Source organism: Pristiophorus japonicus, chromosome 2, assembly GCF_044704955.1.
Source record: "Pristiophorus japonicus isolate sPriJap1 chromosome 2, sPriJap1.hap1, whole genome shotgun sequence".
Classification (NCBI taxonomy): Eukaryota; Metazoa; Chordata; class Chondrichthyes; family Pristiophoridae; genus Pristiophorus; species Pristiophorus japonicus.
The window spans coordinates 275607852-275623275 of record NC_091978.1 but is presented as its reverse complement, the minus strand read 5'-3'; the positions used below and the strand labels follow the sequence as shown (position 1 = coordinate 275623275).

Here is a 15424-nt window from a genome sequence, read left to right as displayed (position 1 = left end):
GTGCACCTTTGGAAGTGACTTAGTGAGTTTCAATGGTGAGACATACGGTATCGCCCCGCAATGGTCACAAGTGTGAAAGGAATGGCTTGGGCATTGTATGGATGCTTTATGGCATTGGTGTGGGGTGGTGCCAACCTGGAACATCATGTGGCAGCCAGGGTGTACAGCATCAAGTGAAGTAAATCTGGTGAGGCCATCCCTGGCATCAGTTGATTGCAGAGAAGGTTACTGTTGTTGCTGGTGCTGCTGGTGTGCCTGGTGCTGCTGGTGTTGGGGATGATCGTGGTAGGATCCTGAGGGCCAAGGTGAGAGAGTATAAAGGGCACCCATGTTGAAGGAATAGATAGTAGGTGAAGTAGAGATGACAGGTGCATTCTGTCAATGGTGAGAGAATTCTTACAATGAGGTGAGAATGGTTGGAGAGTGGAAAGTGGAAAGCCTGCAGAATGTGTGCTGGAATTGGAGTGAGAAAAAGTTTCTACCTGAGGAAAATGAATATCAGTCAGGTGGGAGCTTTTATTGTAGCAGTCAAATAATCAGCTGGAGCAATGGCCACTTGAAATCATGCCTCAGCTTGGCAGCCATGGTCTGTGCACAGCAGGGATCCCGTGGTCATGAAGTTAAAGACAAAAGGTAAGTGAAAAAAGGTTGGTAAGCATCTGGCAACTAGATGCCAATGAGTTTTCATGAAATTCAACAAACTTGCAGGAAAAAGATAGAGGGGGGACCTTTAACCCCCAAGGATGCAGGTGGGGGGAGGCAGGTGGCTGAAAAATTTAAAAATGAGAAACCCGCCTCCAAACTTCCATTTTTAAAACAGGTGAGTTGGGAACAGGCGAATCACTTGCTCGTGGAGGCGGGTCACTCATTAAAACATTTGAATGAGACTGCATGCCTCAGATTTTATCACTCTTCCAGATTTAACATTGGCCGGCTGGGTTTCTGGGCCTCAGGAAACCCGACAGCTGAAGGGAAGCGAGAACGGGTGGTTGGAACAGGTAAATTCCTTTCCAGCACTGCTTGTGGGCCAAGAGGAGCTGGAGTGCTTCCTCCCGGCCCACCAAGCAAACCATCTTCTATCCCCGTGATTGGACAACTCCCCCCACCCGCCCGCCGCCACAATCAGAACCCCCATTTCCGCTGTACGACCCCCAGCCCACCCGATGTCTGTGTGACTGACTAGCAGAAGAATTAAAGATGATGTTCTCATGGTTAATCTGTCTACTGTCAAAATGTTTAATTTTCATCCAAATATAGCCATTTTCTTCAGGGGCTGTCAAAAGATCATGAAGCAATGAATGATGATTCCACTCATGCAGTAATTATATTTTTTTAAATGACAATTTTGTGATGGATGGATTGGAGAGTAGCTAATGTAACCCCACTTTTTAAAAAAGGAGGGAGAGAGAAAACAGGAAATTATATACCGGTTAGCCTGACAACGGTAATGGGGAAAATGTTTATTAAAGATGTAATAGCAGTGCATTTGGAAAGCAGTGACAGGATCTGGCCAAGTCAGCATGGATTTATGAAAGGGAAATCATGCTTGACAAATCTTCTGGAATTTTTTGAGGATGTAACTAGTAGAGTGGACAAGGGAGAACCAGTGGATGTGGTATATTTGGACTTTCAAAAAGCTTTTAACAAGGTCCTACACAAGAGATTAGAGTGCAAAATTAAAGCACATGGTATTGGGGGTAATGTATTGACATGGATAGAGAACTGGTTGGCAGACAGGAAGCAAAGAGTAGGAATAAACGGGTCCTTTTCAGAATGGCAGGCAGTGCCTAGTGGGGTACCGCAAGGTTCAGTGCTGGGACCCCAGTTATTTATAATATACATTAATGATTTAGATGAAGAAATTGAATGTAATATCTCCAAGTTTGCAGATGACACTAAGCTGGGTAGCAGTATGAGCTGTGAGGAGGATGCTGAGAGGCTGCAGGGTGAATTGGACAGGTTAGGTAAGTGGGCAAATGCATGGCAGATGCAGTATAATGTGGATAAATGTGAGGTTATCCACTTTGGTGGCAGAATATTATCTGAATGGCAGCAGATTAGGAAAGGGGGAGGTGCAACGAGACCTGCGTGTCATGGTGCATCAGTCATTGAAAGTTGGCATGCAGGTACAGCGGGCGGTGAAGAAGGCAAATGGCATGTTAGCCTTCATAGAGAGAGGATTTGAGTATAGGAGCAGGGAGGTCTTACTGCAGTTGTACACGGCCTTGGTGAGGCCACACCTTAAATATTGCATACAGTTTTGGTCTCCTAATCTGCGGAAGGACATTCTTGCTATTGAGGGAGTACAGCGAAGGTTCACCAGACTGATTCCCGGGATGGCAGGACTGACATATGAAGAAAGACTGAATCGACTAGGCTTATATTCACTGGAATTTAGAAGAATGAGAGAGGATCTCATAGAAACATATAAAATTCTGACTAGATTGGACAGGTTAGATGCAGAAAGAATGTTCCCGATGTTGGGGAAGTCCAGAACCAGGGGTCACAGTCTAAGGATAAGGGGTAAGCCATTTATGACCGAGATGAGGAGAACCTGTTCACTCAGAAAATGATGAACCTGTGGAATTCTCTACCACAGAAAGTTTTTGAGGCCAGTTCGTTAGATATATTCAAAAGGGAGTGAGATGAGGCCCTTCTGGCTAAAGGGATCAAGGGGTATGGAGAGAAAACAGGAATGGGGTACTGAAGTTGCATGATCAGCCATGATCATATTGAATGATGGTGCATGCTCGAAGGGCCGAATGACCTACTCCTGCACCTATTTTCTATGCTTCTATAAAATGTTTGTTTGAGACAATAATCCAGGACAAGATTAATTGGCACTTGGAAAAGTATGGGTTAATCAATGAAAGTCAGCACAGATTTGGTAAAGGCAAATCGTGTTTGGCTAACTTGATTGAGTTATTTGATGAAGTAATGAAGAGGATTAATGAGGGTAGTGAGGTTGATGTCTAAACGGATTTTCAAAATGCATTTGATAAAGTACCGCATAATCGACTTGTTAGCAAAATCAAAGACCATGGGATTAAAGGGACAGTGGCAGCGTGGATAAGAAATTGACTGAGGGACAGAAAGCAGAGAGTAGTGGTGAACGGTTGTTTATCAGACTGGAGGGAATTATACAATCATGTTCCCCGGGGGTTGGCATTAGGACCACTGCTTTTCTTGATATATATTAATGACCTGGCTTTGGGTATGCGTGGCACAATTTCAAAGTTTACAGTGGCACGAAACACCAAAATTTAGTAAAGAGTAAGGAGGATAGTGTTGTGTATCTGTAAAGCATGCACTCCCATGTTCCGCCACCAGGGAGCTCATCCCCTGAAGTCCCAAGGGATCCCAGCATCCCTTGGGAGCATTGTATATAAGCCGGCCCCTAAGGCCTGTTCCTCACTCTGGAGTGTCTTATTAAAGACTGAGGTCACTGTTACTTTAACCTCACTGTGTGCAGCCTCATCTGTGTTAGGAACACAATAACTGGCGACGAGAATATGAATCCAACGCAAAGATGCAGCAAACTGTGGGCATTCTGGAGAAGTTCTCAGAGGGTGATGACTGGGAAGTCTATGTCGAACGGCTAGACCAGTACTTTGTAGCCAACGAGCTGGACGGAGAAGTAAGCGCTGCAAAAAGGAGAGCGGTCCTCCTCACAGTATGCGGGGCACCGACCTACAGCCTCATGAAGGTTTTTCTGGCTCCGGTGAAACCCACAGATAAGTCATATGAGGAGCTGTGTACACTGGTTCGGGAGCATCTTAACCCGAGGGAGAGCGTGCTGATGGCAAGGTATCGGTTCTACACGTGCCAGCGATCTGAAGGTCAGGAAGTGGCGAGCTACATTGCCGAGCTAAGGCGACTTGCAGGACAATGTGAATTTGATGGCTACCTGCAGCAAATGCTCAGAGACTTTTTTGTATTGGGCATTGGCCACAAGACCATCCTACGAAAACTTTTGACTGTAGAGACACCGACCCTCAGTAAGGCCATTGCGATAGCACAGGCGTTTATGTCCACCAATGATAACACCAAACAAATCTCTCAGCACACAAGTGCTAGCAATGTTCATAAATTAACTGGAACTGTGTTTGCGAGCAGAAATGTACAAGGCAGAACCCACGAGTCTGCAACTGCCAGCAGGCCTCAGGTGACCCAGATGACTCAGAGTCCCCAACAAAGGATGAATGCAAGGCAATTCACACCTTGTTGGTGTTCTGGAGGCATCCATTCAGCCTGTTCATGCTGCTTCAAAGGATATGTTTGCAAGAGCTGTGGAACAATGGGGCACCTCCAACGAGCTGCAAGCTCTGCAAAACCTGCTAACCACCACATGGTAGAGGAAGATCGGTCCATGGTGGATCAAAGCAATTTTGAGCCTCAGAGAGAGGAGGCAGATGCTGAAGTACACGGGGTGCACACATTTTCGACGAAATGTCCACCTATAATGCTAAACGTAAAATTGAATGGCTTACCTGTAGCCATGGAACTGGACACTGGCGCTAACCAATCCATCATGAACAAAAAGATGTTTGAGAGACTGTGGTGCAACAAGGCACTCAGACCAGCCCTGTGCCCTATGCACATGAAACTGAGAACGTACACCAAAGAGCTTATCACTGTCCTGGGCAGCGCCATGGTGCACGAACTGCCACTCTGGATTGTCCTGGGCGATGGCCCCACACTGCTTGGAAGAAGCTGGTTGGGCAAAATCCGCTGGAACTGGGATGACATCCGAGCGCTATCACATGTCGATGAGGCCTCATGTACCCAGGTTCTTAACAAATTTCTTTCCCTTTTTGAGCCAAGCATTGGAAACATTTCCAGGGCGAAAGTACGGATACACTTGGTCCCAGAGGCACGACCCATTCACCACAAGGCGCGAGCGGTACCTCACATGATGAGGGAGAGAGTGGAAATCGAGCTGGACAGGCTGCAACGCGAGGGCATCATCTTCCCAGTGGAATTAAGCGAGTGAGCCAGCCCGATTGTTCCAGTACTCAAAAGTGATGGCACAGTCAGGATTTGCGGCGATTATAAAGTAACTATTAATCGTTTCTTGCTACAGGACCAATAGCCGCGACCTAAGGCAGACAACCTATTTGTGACGCTGGCAGGAGGCAAGACGTTCACCAAGCTTGACCTGACTTCGGCGTACATGACGCAGGAGCTGGAGGCGTCTTCGAAGGGCCTCATCTGCACCAACACGCACAAGGGACTGTTCATCTACAACAGATGCCCATTTGGAATTCGGTCGGCTGCAGCGATCTTCCAGAGAAACATGGAGAGCCTATTCAAGTCAGTACCACACACGGTGGTCTTTCAGGACAACATATTGTCACGGGTTGGGACACCGCCGAGCACCTACAAAACCTGGACTGGATCGCGTAGGGTTGCGGCTGAAGAGGTCGAAATGCGTCTTCATGGCAACAGAAGTGGAGCTTTTGGGGAGAAAGATCGCGGCGGACAGCATTCGGCCTACAGACGCCAAGACAGAGGCTATCAGGAACGCGCCCAGGCCACAGAACATCACAGAGCTGCGGTTGTTCCTGGGATTCTTCAACTATTTTGATAACTTCCTACTGGGCTTAAGCACCCTTTTAAAGCCCTTACATGTGTTATTGCGCAAAGGTGAGAACTGGGTATGGGGAAAAAAACCAAGTAATTGCTTTTGAGAAAGCCAGAAACATTTTATGCTCCAACAAGCTGCTTGTATTGTATAACCCGTGTAAAAGACTTGTGCTAGCATGTGACGCGTCGTCGTATGGAGTCGGGTGTGTATTACAACAAGCTAACGTTGTGGGGAAGTTGCAACCTGTCGCCTATGCTTCCAGGAGCTTGTCTAAGGCTGAGAGGGCCTACAGCATGATTGAGAAAAAGACATTAGCGTGTGTGTTCGGGGTAAAGAAAATGCATCAGTACCTGTTTTTGGCCTCAAATTTGAGCTGGAAACCGATCACAAGCCCCTCACATCCCTGTTCGCTGAAAACAAGGGGATAAATACTAATGCCTCAGCCCGCATACAAAGGTGGGCACTCACACTATCAGCGTATAACTATACCATCCGCCACAGGCCAGGCACCGAGAACTGTGCGGATGCTCTCAGTCGGCTACCATTGCCCACCACGGGAGTGGAAATGGCGCAGCCTGCAAACTTGTTGATGGTGGCGCAGCCCGCAGACTTGTTGATGGTCATGGAAGCGTTTGAAAATGATAAATCGCCTGTCACGGCCCGCCAGATTAGGACTTGGACCAGCCAAGATCCTCTGCTGTCTCTAGTAAAAAAAACTGTGTATTGTATGGGAGCTGGGTCAGCATTCCCGTTGAAATGCACGAGCCAATCAAGCCGTCCAGTGGCGAAAGGACGAGCTGTCCATTCAGGCAGACTGCCTGTTGTGGGGTAACTGCGTAGTGCTAACAAAAAAGGGCAGGAAGACGTTCATCTCGGATCTCCACAGCACACACCCGGGTATAGTAATGATGAAAGCGATAGCCAGATGCCATGTGTGGTAGCCCAGTATCGGCTCTGACTTAGAGTCCTGTGTACGGCAATGCAGCGTATGTGCTCAGTTGAGCAACACGCCCAGAGAGGCACCACTAAGTTTGTGGTCCTGGCCCTCCAGACCATGGTCGAGGATCTATGTCGACCATGCGGGCCTGTTTCTCGGTAAAATGTTCCTGGTGGTGGTAGATGCTTTTTCAAAATGGATTGAATGTGAAATAATGTCGGGAAGCACCGCCACCGCCACCATTGAAAGCCTGAGGGCCATGTTTGCCACCCACGGCCTGCCTGACATACTGGTCAGTGACAACGGGCCATGTTTCACCAGTGCCGAATTTAAAGAATTCATGACCCGCAATAGGATCAAACATGTCACCTCAGCCCCGTTTAAACCAGCCTCCAATGGGCAGGCAGAGCGGGCAGTACAAACCATCAAACAGAGTCTTAAACGAGTCACAGAAGGCTCACTCCAAACCCGCCTGTTCCGAGTACTGCTCAGCTACCGCACAAGACCCCACTGACTGACAGGGGTACCCCCGGCTGAGCTACTCATGAAAAGGACACTTAAAACCAGACTCTCGCTGGTTCACCCCAACCTGCATGATCAGGTAGAGAGCAGGCGGCAGCAACAAAATGTAAACGATGGTCGCGCCACTGTGTCACGGGAAATTGATCTGAATGACCCTGTATATGTGCTAACCTATGGACGTGATCCCAAGTGGATCGCAGGCACGGTGATAGCTAAAGAAGGGAATAGGGTGTTTGTAGTCAAACTAGACAATGTACAAAATTGCAGAAAGCACCTGGACCAAACGAGGTTGCGGTTCACAGACTGCCCTGAACAACCCACAGCAGACACCACCTTTTTCGAGCCCACAACACACACCCAAAGGATCAACGACACCACACCGGACCAGTAAATCGAACCCATCACGCCCAACAGCGCAGCGAGGCCAGGCTCACCTAGCAGCCCTGCAGGGCCAACAACACGCCAGCCCAGCGAGGGCACAGCCAACACACCAGAACAGACATTTGTACCGAGGCGGTCCACCAGGGAAAGAAAGGCTCCCAACCGCCTCACCTTGTAAATAGTTTTCACTTTGACTTTGCGGGAGAGTGATGTTGTGTATCTGTAAAGCATGCACTCTCATGTTCCGCCACCAGGGAGCTCATCCCCTGACGTCCCAAGGGATCCCAGCATCCCTTGGGAGCATTGTATATTAGCCGGCCCCTAAGGCCTGTTCCTCACTCTGGAGTGTCTTAATAAAAACTGAGGTCACTGTTACTTTAACCTCCCTGTGTGCAGCCTCATCTGTATTAGAAACACAATAGATAGTAACAGACTTCAGGAGGACATAGACAGACTGGTGCAATGGGCAGTCACATGGCAGATGAAATTTAATACCAATTGTGAAGTGAAACATATTGCGAGGAAGAATATAAACTAAATGCTACAATTTTAAAAGGAGTGCTGGAACAGAAAGATCTGGGGGTGTATGTACACAATTCTTTGACAGGTCAAGTTGAGAAGGCTGTTAAAAAATCATATGGGATCATTGGCTTTATTGATGTTAATCAGTGTGCAATGCTAATTTGACGTCAGCACTGCCATTTTCTAGTTCCACTCTCCAGCCTATGCCCTGTCTTAATATCACACTGCTGAACATGATGTTAAATGGCATGAAGGACCTCCCTCCACCCCCGCTCAGCGTTATTGAACGGAATCATGAACTACTTACAGGTTAGTTGCTGGATTATTTCTTCTGGCTGCTGGTGCAATTCTATGTATTCTTGGAGCTTTCCTATTTTTGGCTAAACATAGAAACATAGAAAATAGGTGCAGGAGTAGGCCATTCGGCCCTTCGAACCTGCACCACCATTCAATATGATCATGGCTGATGATGCAACTTTAGTACTCCATTCCTGCTTTCTCTCCATACCCCTTGATCCCTTTAGCCGTAAGGGCCACATCTAACTCCCTTTTGAATATATCTAACGAACTGGCCTTAACAACTTTCTGTGGTAGAGAATTCCACAGGTTCACAATTCTCTGAGTGAAGAAGTTTCTCCTCATCTCAGTCCTAAATGGTTTACCCCTTATCCTTAGACTGTCACCCCTGGTTCTGGACTTCCCCAACATCGGGAACATTCTTCTTGCATCTAACCTGTTCAGTCCTGTCAGAATTTTATATGTTTCTATGAGATCCCCTCTCATCCTTCTAAACTCCAGTAATACAGGCCCAGTCAATCCAGTCTCTCCTCATATGTCAGTCCTGCCATCCCAGGAATCAGTTTGGTGAACCTTCACTACACTCCCTCAATAGCATGAATGTCCTTCCTCAGATTAGGAGACCAAGATGGAACACAATATTCCAGGTGAGGCCTCACCAAGGCCCTGTACAACTGCAGTAAGACCTCCCTGCTCCTGTACTCAAATCCTCTCGCTATGAAGGCCAACATGCCATTTGCCTTCTTCACCGCCTGCTGTACCTGCATGCCAACCTTCAATGACTGATGAACCATGACACCCAGGTCTTATTGCACCTCCCCTTTTCCTAATCTGCCGCCATTCAGATAATATTCTGCCTTCGTGTTTTTGCCACCAAAGTGGATAACCTCACATTTATCCGCATTATACTGCATCTGCCATGCATTTGCCCACTCACCTCATCTGTCCAAGTCACCCTTCAGCCTCTTGGCATCCTCCTCACAGCTCACAACGCCTCCCAGCTTAGTGCCATCTGCAAACTTAGAGATATTACACTCAATTCCTTCATCTAAATCATTGATGTACATTGTAAATAGCTGGGGTCCCAGCACTGAGCCCTGCGGCACCCCACTAGTCACTGCCTGCTCGTTGCAATAGTTTACAGGGCACCGTCTCGCTGGTGCTGAAGTACTTTTTTGGTGATTTAAAGGCTTGTGCTGAAACTGGTTGCTTCCAGGTATGGGTGGTCAGGTATGACTTTCTCTTGAAATTGAGCATGTTGGGAGAATGAAGAGAGGCCATGCAGAGCAGGACAAGCTGCTAGAAGAGGGAAGAGGAGGAGGGGGGAGAAAGGCTCCGAGTAGGTGGCCATATCCACAGAGAGTCTTTAGGGAGCAATTCTCTTCCCTGAACTTCAGTGAGGACCAATACTTGAGACGCCTTTGCTTCACTAAAGAGGTCGTGACTGAAATCTGCCAAGGCTGCAGCCACAGCTGCAACCTCAAAGCAGAGCAAGGACCGCATTGCCTGTGGTTGTGAAGGTGAACATGGCTCTTAACTTGTGTCTAACTCCTTCCAGGCTGCTGCTGGCGATAAAGGCAACATCTCGCAGTTTGTGCTGCGCTGCCGCATAAGGGAGGCCAGTGAGGCTCTCTATACACAGACACAGCTTCATCTCATTTCCTCTTTTTAGAGACTAAGCAGACGGAGCAAACACAAGGATTTGCTCAGATTGCAGGCTTCATAAGAACATAAAAAATAGGAGCAGGAGTGGGCCATACGGCCCCTGGAGCATGATCTGCCGTTCAATAAGATCAGATTTGATCATCGATGTCAACTCACTTTCCCACTCGATCTCCATATCCCTTGATTCTTCTGGAGTCCAAAAATCTATCTATCTCAATCTTGAATATACTGAAAGCGCTTTACAGTCAATGAAGTACTTTTTTGAAGTGTAGTCACTATTGTAATGTAGGAAACAAGGAACATTATAGAGCACATCATCAGCATCCTCGAGCAATGCTTCCTCTGCCTGGACCAATCTGGAGGAGTCCTGCCAGAGGGAACAGCCCTTGCCACCACCTATCAGGCGAGAAGCTGAGGAACGAGCGGAGAATGAGGAGGAGGAAGAAGATGTGGAGGAGGAGGAGAAACAGGAGGAACAGGAAGTGGAAGGGATGCTGCCTGGGCTCTACAGTATCAAATAATTTGTGAGTGATACCAGTAATTTCAAGAAGAATTCCCCAATTATTAACAATCTCACACTCCTTATCGATCCTTTGTCACTGACCATCACATCATTCTCCTTCCGACAACACAAATCTAAAAAACAAAATACACATTCCAAACCAAATTTATAAATTAAATCATGCTGCAATACATACAAAATTAAACTAAGCACCCTTGTGCATTCACTTCATGCCTCTTCTGTGTGCTTTTCCTCTCCAAGTGCTCCTACACAGTGCTACCCCACTGGCTGCAGCAGGGCTGATGGAAGGCTGCTGACCTTCAATTGAGAAGACTGCAGATGGCCTTGGATGGCGATCTTGAGCAGCTCTGGGCCGAGAAAGCCTAACTGCAGACTGCACCACCTTGGCATGGGCGGCAGCAGTCTGGGCTGGTTGGCTGACAGGTAACAGTAAGGGCACTGGCGGAGTGGCTGGGGTGGGAGCAGGAATGCTGTAATCCTGAGAAAGGAAAGCAAGTTCATGCTCCACAAAGCTATTGCCACTCCCCCCGGGGCAGCGTTTCAGCAATCCTAGTAATTTGTTGGAGAATACACTGCTGGTCAAATGTGAAACCCTGGAAGCCCCGTTGAACATGATACTTAAAAGGTTGATGGTGGATAGGCAATGGCAGACATTTAAGGATTACATGGATGAACTATAACAATTGCACATCCCTGTCTGGCGTAAAAATAAAACCGGGAAGGTGGCTCAACTGTGGCTAACAAGGGAAATTAGGGATAGTGTTAAATCCAAGGAAGAGGCATATAAATTGGCCAGAAAAAACAGCAAACCTGAGGACTGGGAGAAATTTAGAATTCAGCAGAGGAGGACAAAGGGTTTAATTAGGAGGGGGAAAATAGAGTATGAGAATAAGCTTGCAGGGAACATAAAAACTGACTGCAAAAGTTTCTATAGATATGTGAAGAGAAAAAGATTAATGAAGACAAATGTAGGTCCATTGCAGTCAGAATCAGGTGAATTTATAATGGGGAACAAAGAAATGGCAGACCAATTGAACAAATACTTTGGTTCTGTCTTCACTAAGGAAGACACAAATAATCTTCCGGAAATACTAGGGGACCGAGGGTCTAGCGAGAAGGAGGAACTGAAAGAAATCCCCATTAGTCAGGAAATTGTATTCGGGAAATTGATGGGATTGAAGGCCAATAAAGCCCCAGGCCCTGATAATCTGCATCCCAGAGTACTTAAGGAAGTGGCCCTAGAGAGAGTGGATGCATTGGTGGTCATTTTCCAACATTCTATAGACTCTGGATCAGTTCCTATGGATTGGAGGGTAGCTAATGTAACCCCACTTTTTAAAAATGGAGGGTGAGAGAAAACAGGGAAATATAGACCGGTTAGCCTGACATCGGTAGTGGGGAAAATGTTGGAATCAATTATTAAAGATGTAATAGCAGCGCATTTGGAAAGCAGTGACAGGATCGGTTCAAGTCAGCATGGATTTATGAAAGGGAAATCATGCTTGTCAAATCTAGAGTTTTTTGAGGATGTAACTAGTAGAGTGGACAAGGGAGAACCAGTGGATGTGGTGTATTTGGACTTTCAAAAGGCTTTTGACAAGGTCCCACACAAGAGATTAGTGTGCAAAATTAAAGCACATGGTATTGGGGGTAATATATTGATGTGGATAGAGAACTAGTTGGCAGATAGGAAGCAAAGAGTAGAAATAAACGGGTCCTTTTCAGAATGGCAGACAGTGACTAGTTGAGTACCGCAAGGTTCAGTGCTGGAACCCCAACTATTTACAATATACATCAATGATTTAGACAAAGGAATTGAATGTAATATCTCCAAGTTTGCAGATGACATTAAGCTGGGTAGCAGTGTGAGCTGTGAGGAGGATGCTAAGGTGAGTGGGCAAATGCATGACAGATGCAGTATAAAGGAGATAAATGTGAGGTTATACACTTTGGTGGCAAAAACACGAAGGCAGAATATTATCTGAATGGCGACAGATTAGGAAAGGGGGAGCTGCAACGAGACCTGGGTGTCATGGTTCAGTCAGTCATTGAAGGTTGGCATGCAGGTACAGCAGGTGGTGAAGAAGGCAAATGGCATGTTGGCCTTCATAGCGAGAGGATTTGAGTATGGGAGTAGGGAGGTCTTACTGCAGTTGTACAGGGCCTTGAATATTGTGTACAGTTTTGGTCTCCTAATCTGCGGAAGGACATTCTTCATATTGAGGGAGTGCAACGAAGGTTCACCAGACTGATTCCCGGGATGGCAGGACTGACATATGAGGAGAGACTGGATCGACTGGGCCTGTATTCACTGGAGTTTAGAAGGATAAGAGGGGATCTCATAGAAATATATAAAATTCTGACGGGACTGGACAGGTTAGATGCAAGAAGAATGTTCCCGATGTTGGGGAAGTCCAGAACCAGGGGTCACAGTCTAAGGATAAGGGGTAAACCATTTAGGACTGAGATGAGGAGAAACTTCTTCACTCAGAGAATTGTGAACCTGTGCAATTCTCTGCCACAGAAAGTTGTTGAGGCCAGTTCGTTAGATATATTCAAAAGGGAGTTAGAACATAAGAACATAAGAACATAAGAATTAGGAACAGGAGTAGGCCATCTAGCCCCTCGAGCCTGCTCCGCCATTCAAAAAGATCATGGCTGATCTGGCCGTGGACTCAGCTCCACTTACCCGCCCGCTCCCCATAACCCTTAATTCCCTGATTGGTTAAAAATCTATCTATCTGTGATTTGAATACATTCAATGAGCTAGCCTCAACTGCTTCCTTGGGCAGAGAATTCCACAGATTCACAACCCTCTGGGAGAAGAAATTCCTTCTCAACTCGGTTTTAAATTGGCTCCCCCGTATTTTGAGGCTGTGCCCCCTAGTTCTAGTCTCCCCGACCAGTGGAAACAACCTCTCTGCCTCTATCTTGTCTATCCCTTTCATTATTTTAAATGTTTCTATAAGGTCACCCCTCATCCTTCTGAACTCCAACGAGTAAAGACCCAGTCTACTCAATCTATCATCATAAGGTAACCCCCTCATCTCCGGAATCAGCCGAGTGAATCGTCCCTGTACCCCCTCCAAAGCCAGTATATCCTTCCTTAAGTAAGGTGACCAAAACTGCACGCAGTACTCCAGGTGCGGCCTCACCAATACCCTGTACAGTTGCAGCAGGACCTCCCTGCTTTTGTACTCCATGTGGCCCTTACGACTAAAGGGATTAAGGGGTATGGAGAGAAAGCAGGAATGGGGTACTAAAGTTGCATCATCAGCCATGATCATATTGAATGGTGGCGCAGGCTCAAAGGGCCGAATGGCCTACTCCTGCACCTATTTTCTATGTTTCTATGTTTCCTGCACCTGTTTCCTATGTTTCTATGTAACACTGGTATGCACAGTTATGATGGGAGTAATCTGAGCTTCCAGCGCAGCACTCAGACTTTTGGTAGAAGCTGCTTGTGCTGCAATAGAAGCTGAGACGTTGGCCTTCAGACACTACTGGGTTCCACAGTTGTGCTTGTTAAATATGGAAGAACTCCACAAGACTGAGTACTGTGAGATAAAACTGATGTGACCTTAGTCTCTTTAATACAACTCGAGTGCCTAAGCAGCCTCGCAGACAACCTTTTATACGCCCTTGCACGAGGTGTACAGGTGACCCTTGGGCCTCCAACAGTTGAGCCCTCTGGTGGCAAGTCTTACACAGTTACAATGTTTACATACATAACATCACTTCCCCCCCCCCCCCCCAAAGTCTTTGATACAAATTATTTACAAGTTGAGATGATCCGGGGCCCTACGCTCCCTGGTTGATCGTCTGAGTTCAAACTCTGGCATGGGTGAGTTGGCCGGACCATTGCTGCACTGCGGCGCGGCTGGTCTGACAGGACTGTTGGGAATGGTGGGTTTACCCTCTTGATTCACAGCGAGATCGATTGCTAGTTGGGTGTGTGTTGGTGGATCGATGATGGTGATGTCCTCTTCAGGTTGTTCCTGGTTGTCAGTGAGCCGCAGTTTGGTCCGATCTAAATGCTTTCTGCACGTTTGTCCACTCAATAGTTTGACTATAAACACTCTATTCCCCTCCTTGGCCAAGACAGTGCCAACAACCCATTTAGGACCATGACAAACACAGGGTCATTAACATCAATGTCACGCGATACAGCCGTGTGATTGTGGTACATGTTTTTACGGTAACGCCCCGTTTCCACATGATCATTTAGATCCGGGTGGACTCGGGAGAGCCTGGTTTTGAGTGCTCTGTTCATTAACAATTCTACAGGGGGAACCCCAGTGAGCGAGTGAGGTCGTGTCCAGTAGCTGAGCAGAACCCGAGATAAGCGGGTCTGCAAGGAGCCTTCCGTCATTCATTTCAAGCTCTGCTTGGTAGTTTGGACTGCCTGTTCTGCTTGACCGTTGGATGTGGGCTTAAATGGGGCAGACCTGACATAAGAACATAAGAATTAGGAACAGGAGTAGGCCATCTAGCCCCTCGAGCCTGCTCCACCATTCAACAAGATCATGGCTGATCTGGCCGTGGACTCAGCTCCACTTACCCGCCCGCTCCCCATAACCCTTGATTCCCTTATTGGTTAAAAATCTATCCATCTATGATTTGAATACATTCAATGAGCTAACCTCAACTGCTTCCTTGGGCAGAAAATTCCACAGATTCACAACCCTGTTTGATGCCATTGCGGGTCATAAACTCATTGAATTCCGAGCTGGTGAAACACAGTCCATTGTCACTGACAAGGACGTTGGGCAAGCCATGAGTGGCGAACATAGCCCGGAAGCTTTCAATGGTGGCAGTGGATGTGCTGGATGACATGATTATGCACTCAATCCATTTAGATAAGCGTCCACAACTAAAAACATCTTTCCGAGAAAGGGGCCAGCAAAATCTACATGGATCCTGGACCACGGTTTGGAGGGCCATGACCACAGACTCAATCGAGCCTCCCTTGGTGCATTGCTCAGTTGTG

General features: G+C 47.1%; 1 protein-coding gene across 1 annotated transcript in view; it reads left to right on the top strand.

Annotated features, from left to right (window-relative positions):
• The first annotated feature begins 412 nt into the window (after nucleotides 1-412).
• Nucleotides 413-15424, top strand: part of cfi (complement factor I) — a 120837-nt gene continuing 105825 nt past the window's right edge. The window contains exons 1-2 of the mRNA XM_070862263.1: nucleotides 413-633; nucleotides 919-998. Coding sequence (XP_070718364.1) covers nucleotides 413-633; nucleotides 919-998 — 301 coding nt within the window. The remainder of the gene's footprint in view (nucleotides 634-918; nucleotides 999-15424) is intronic.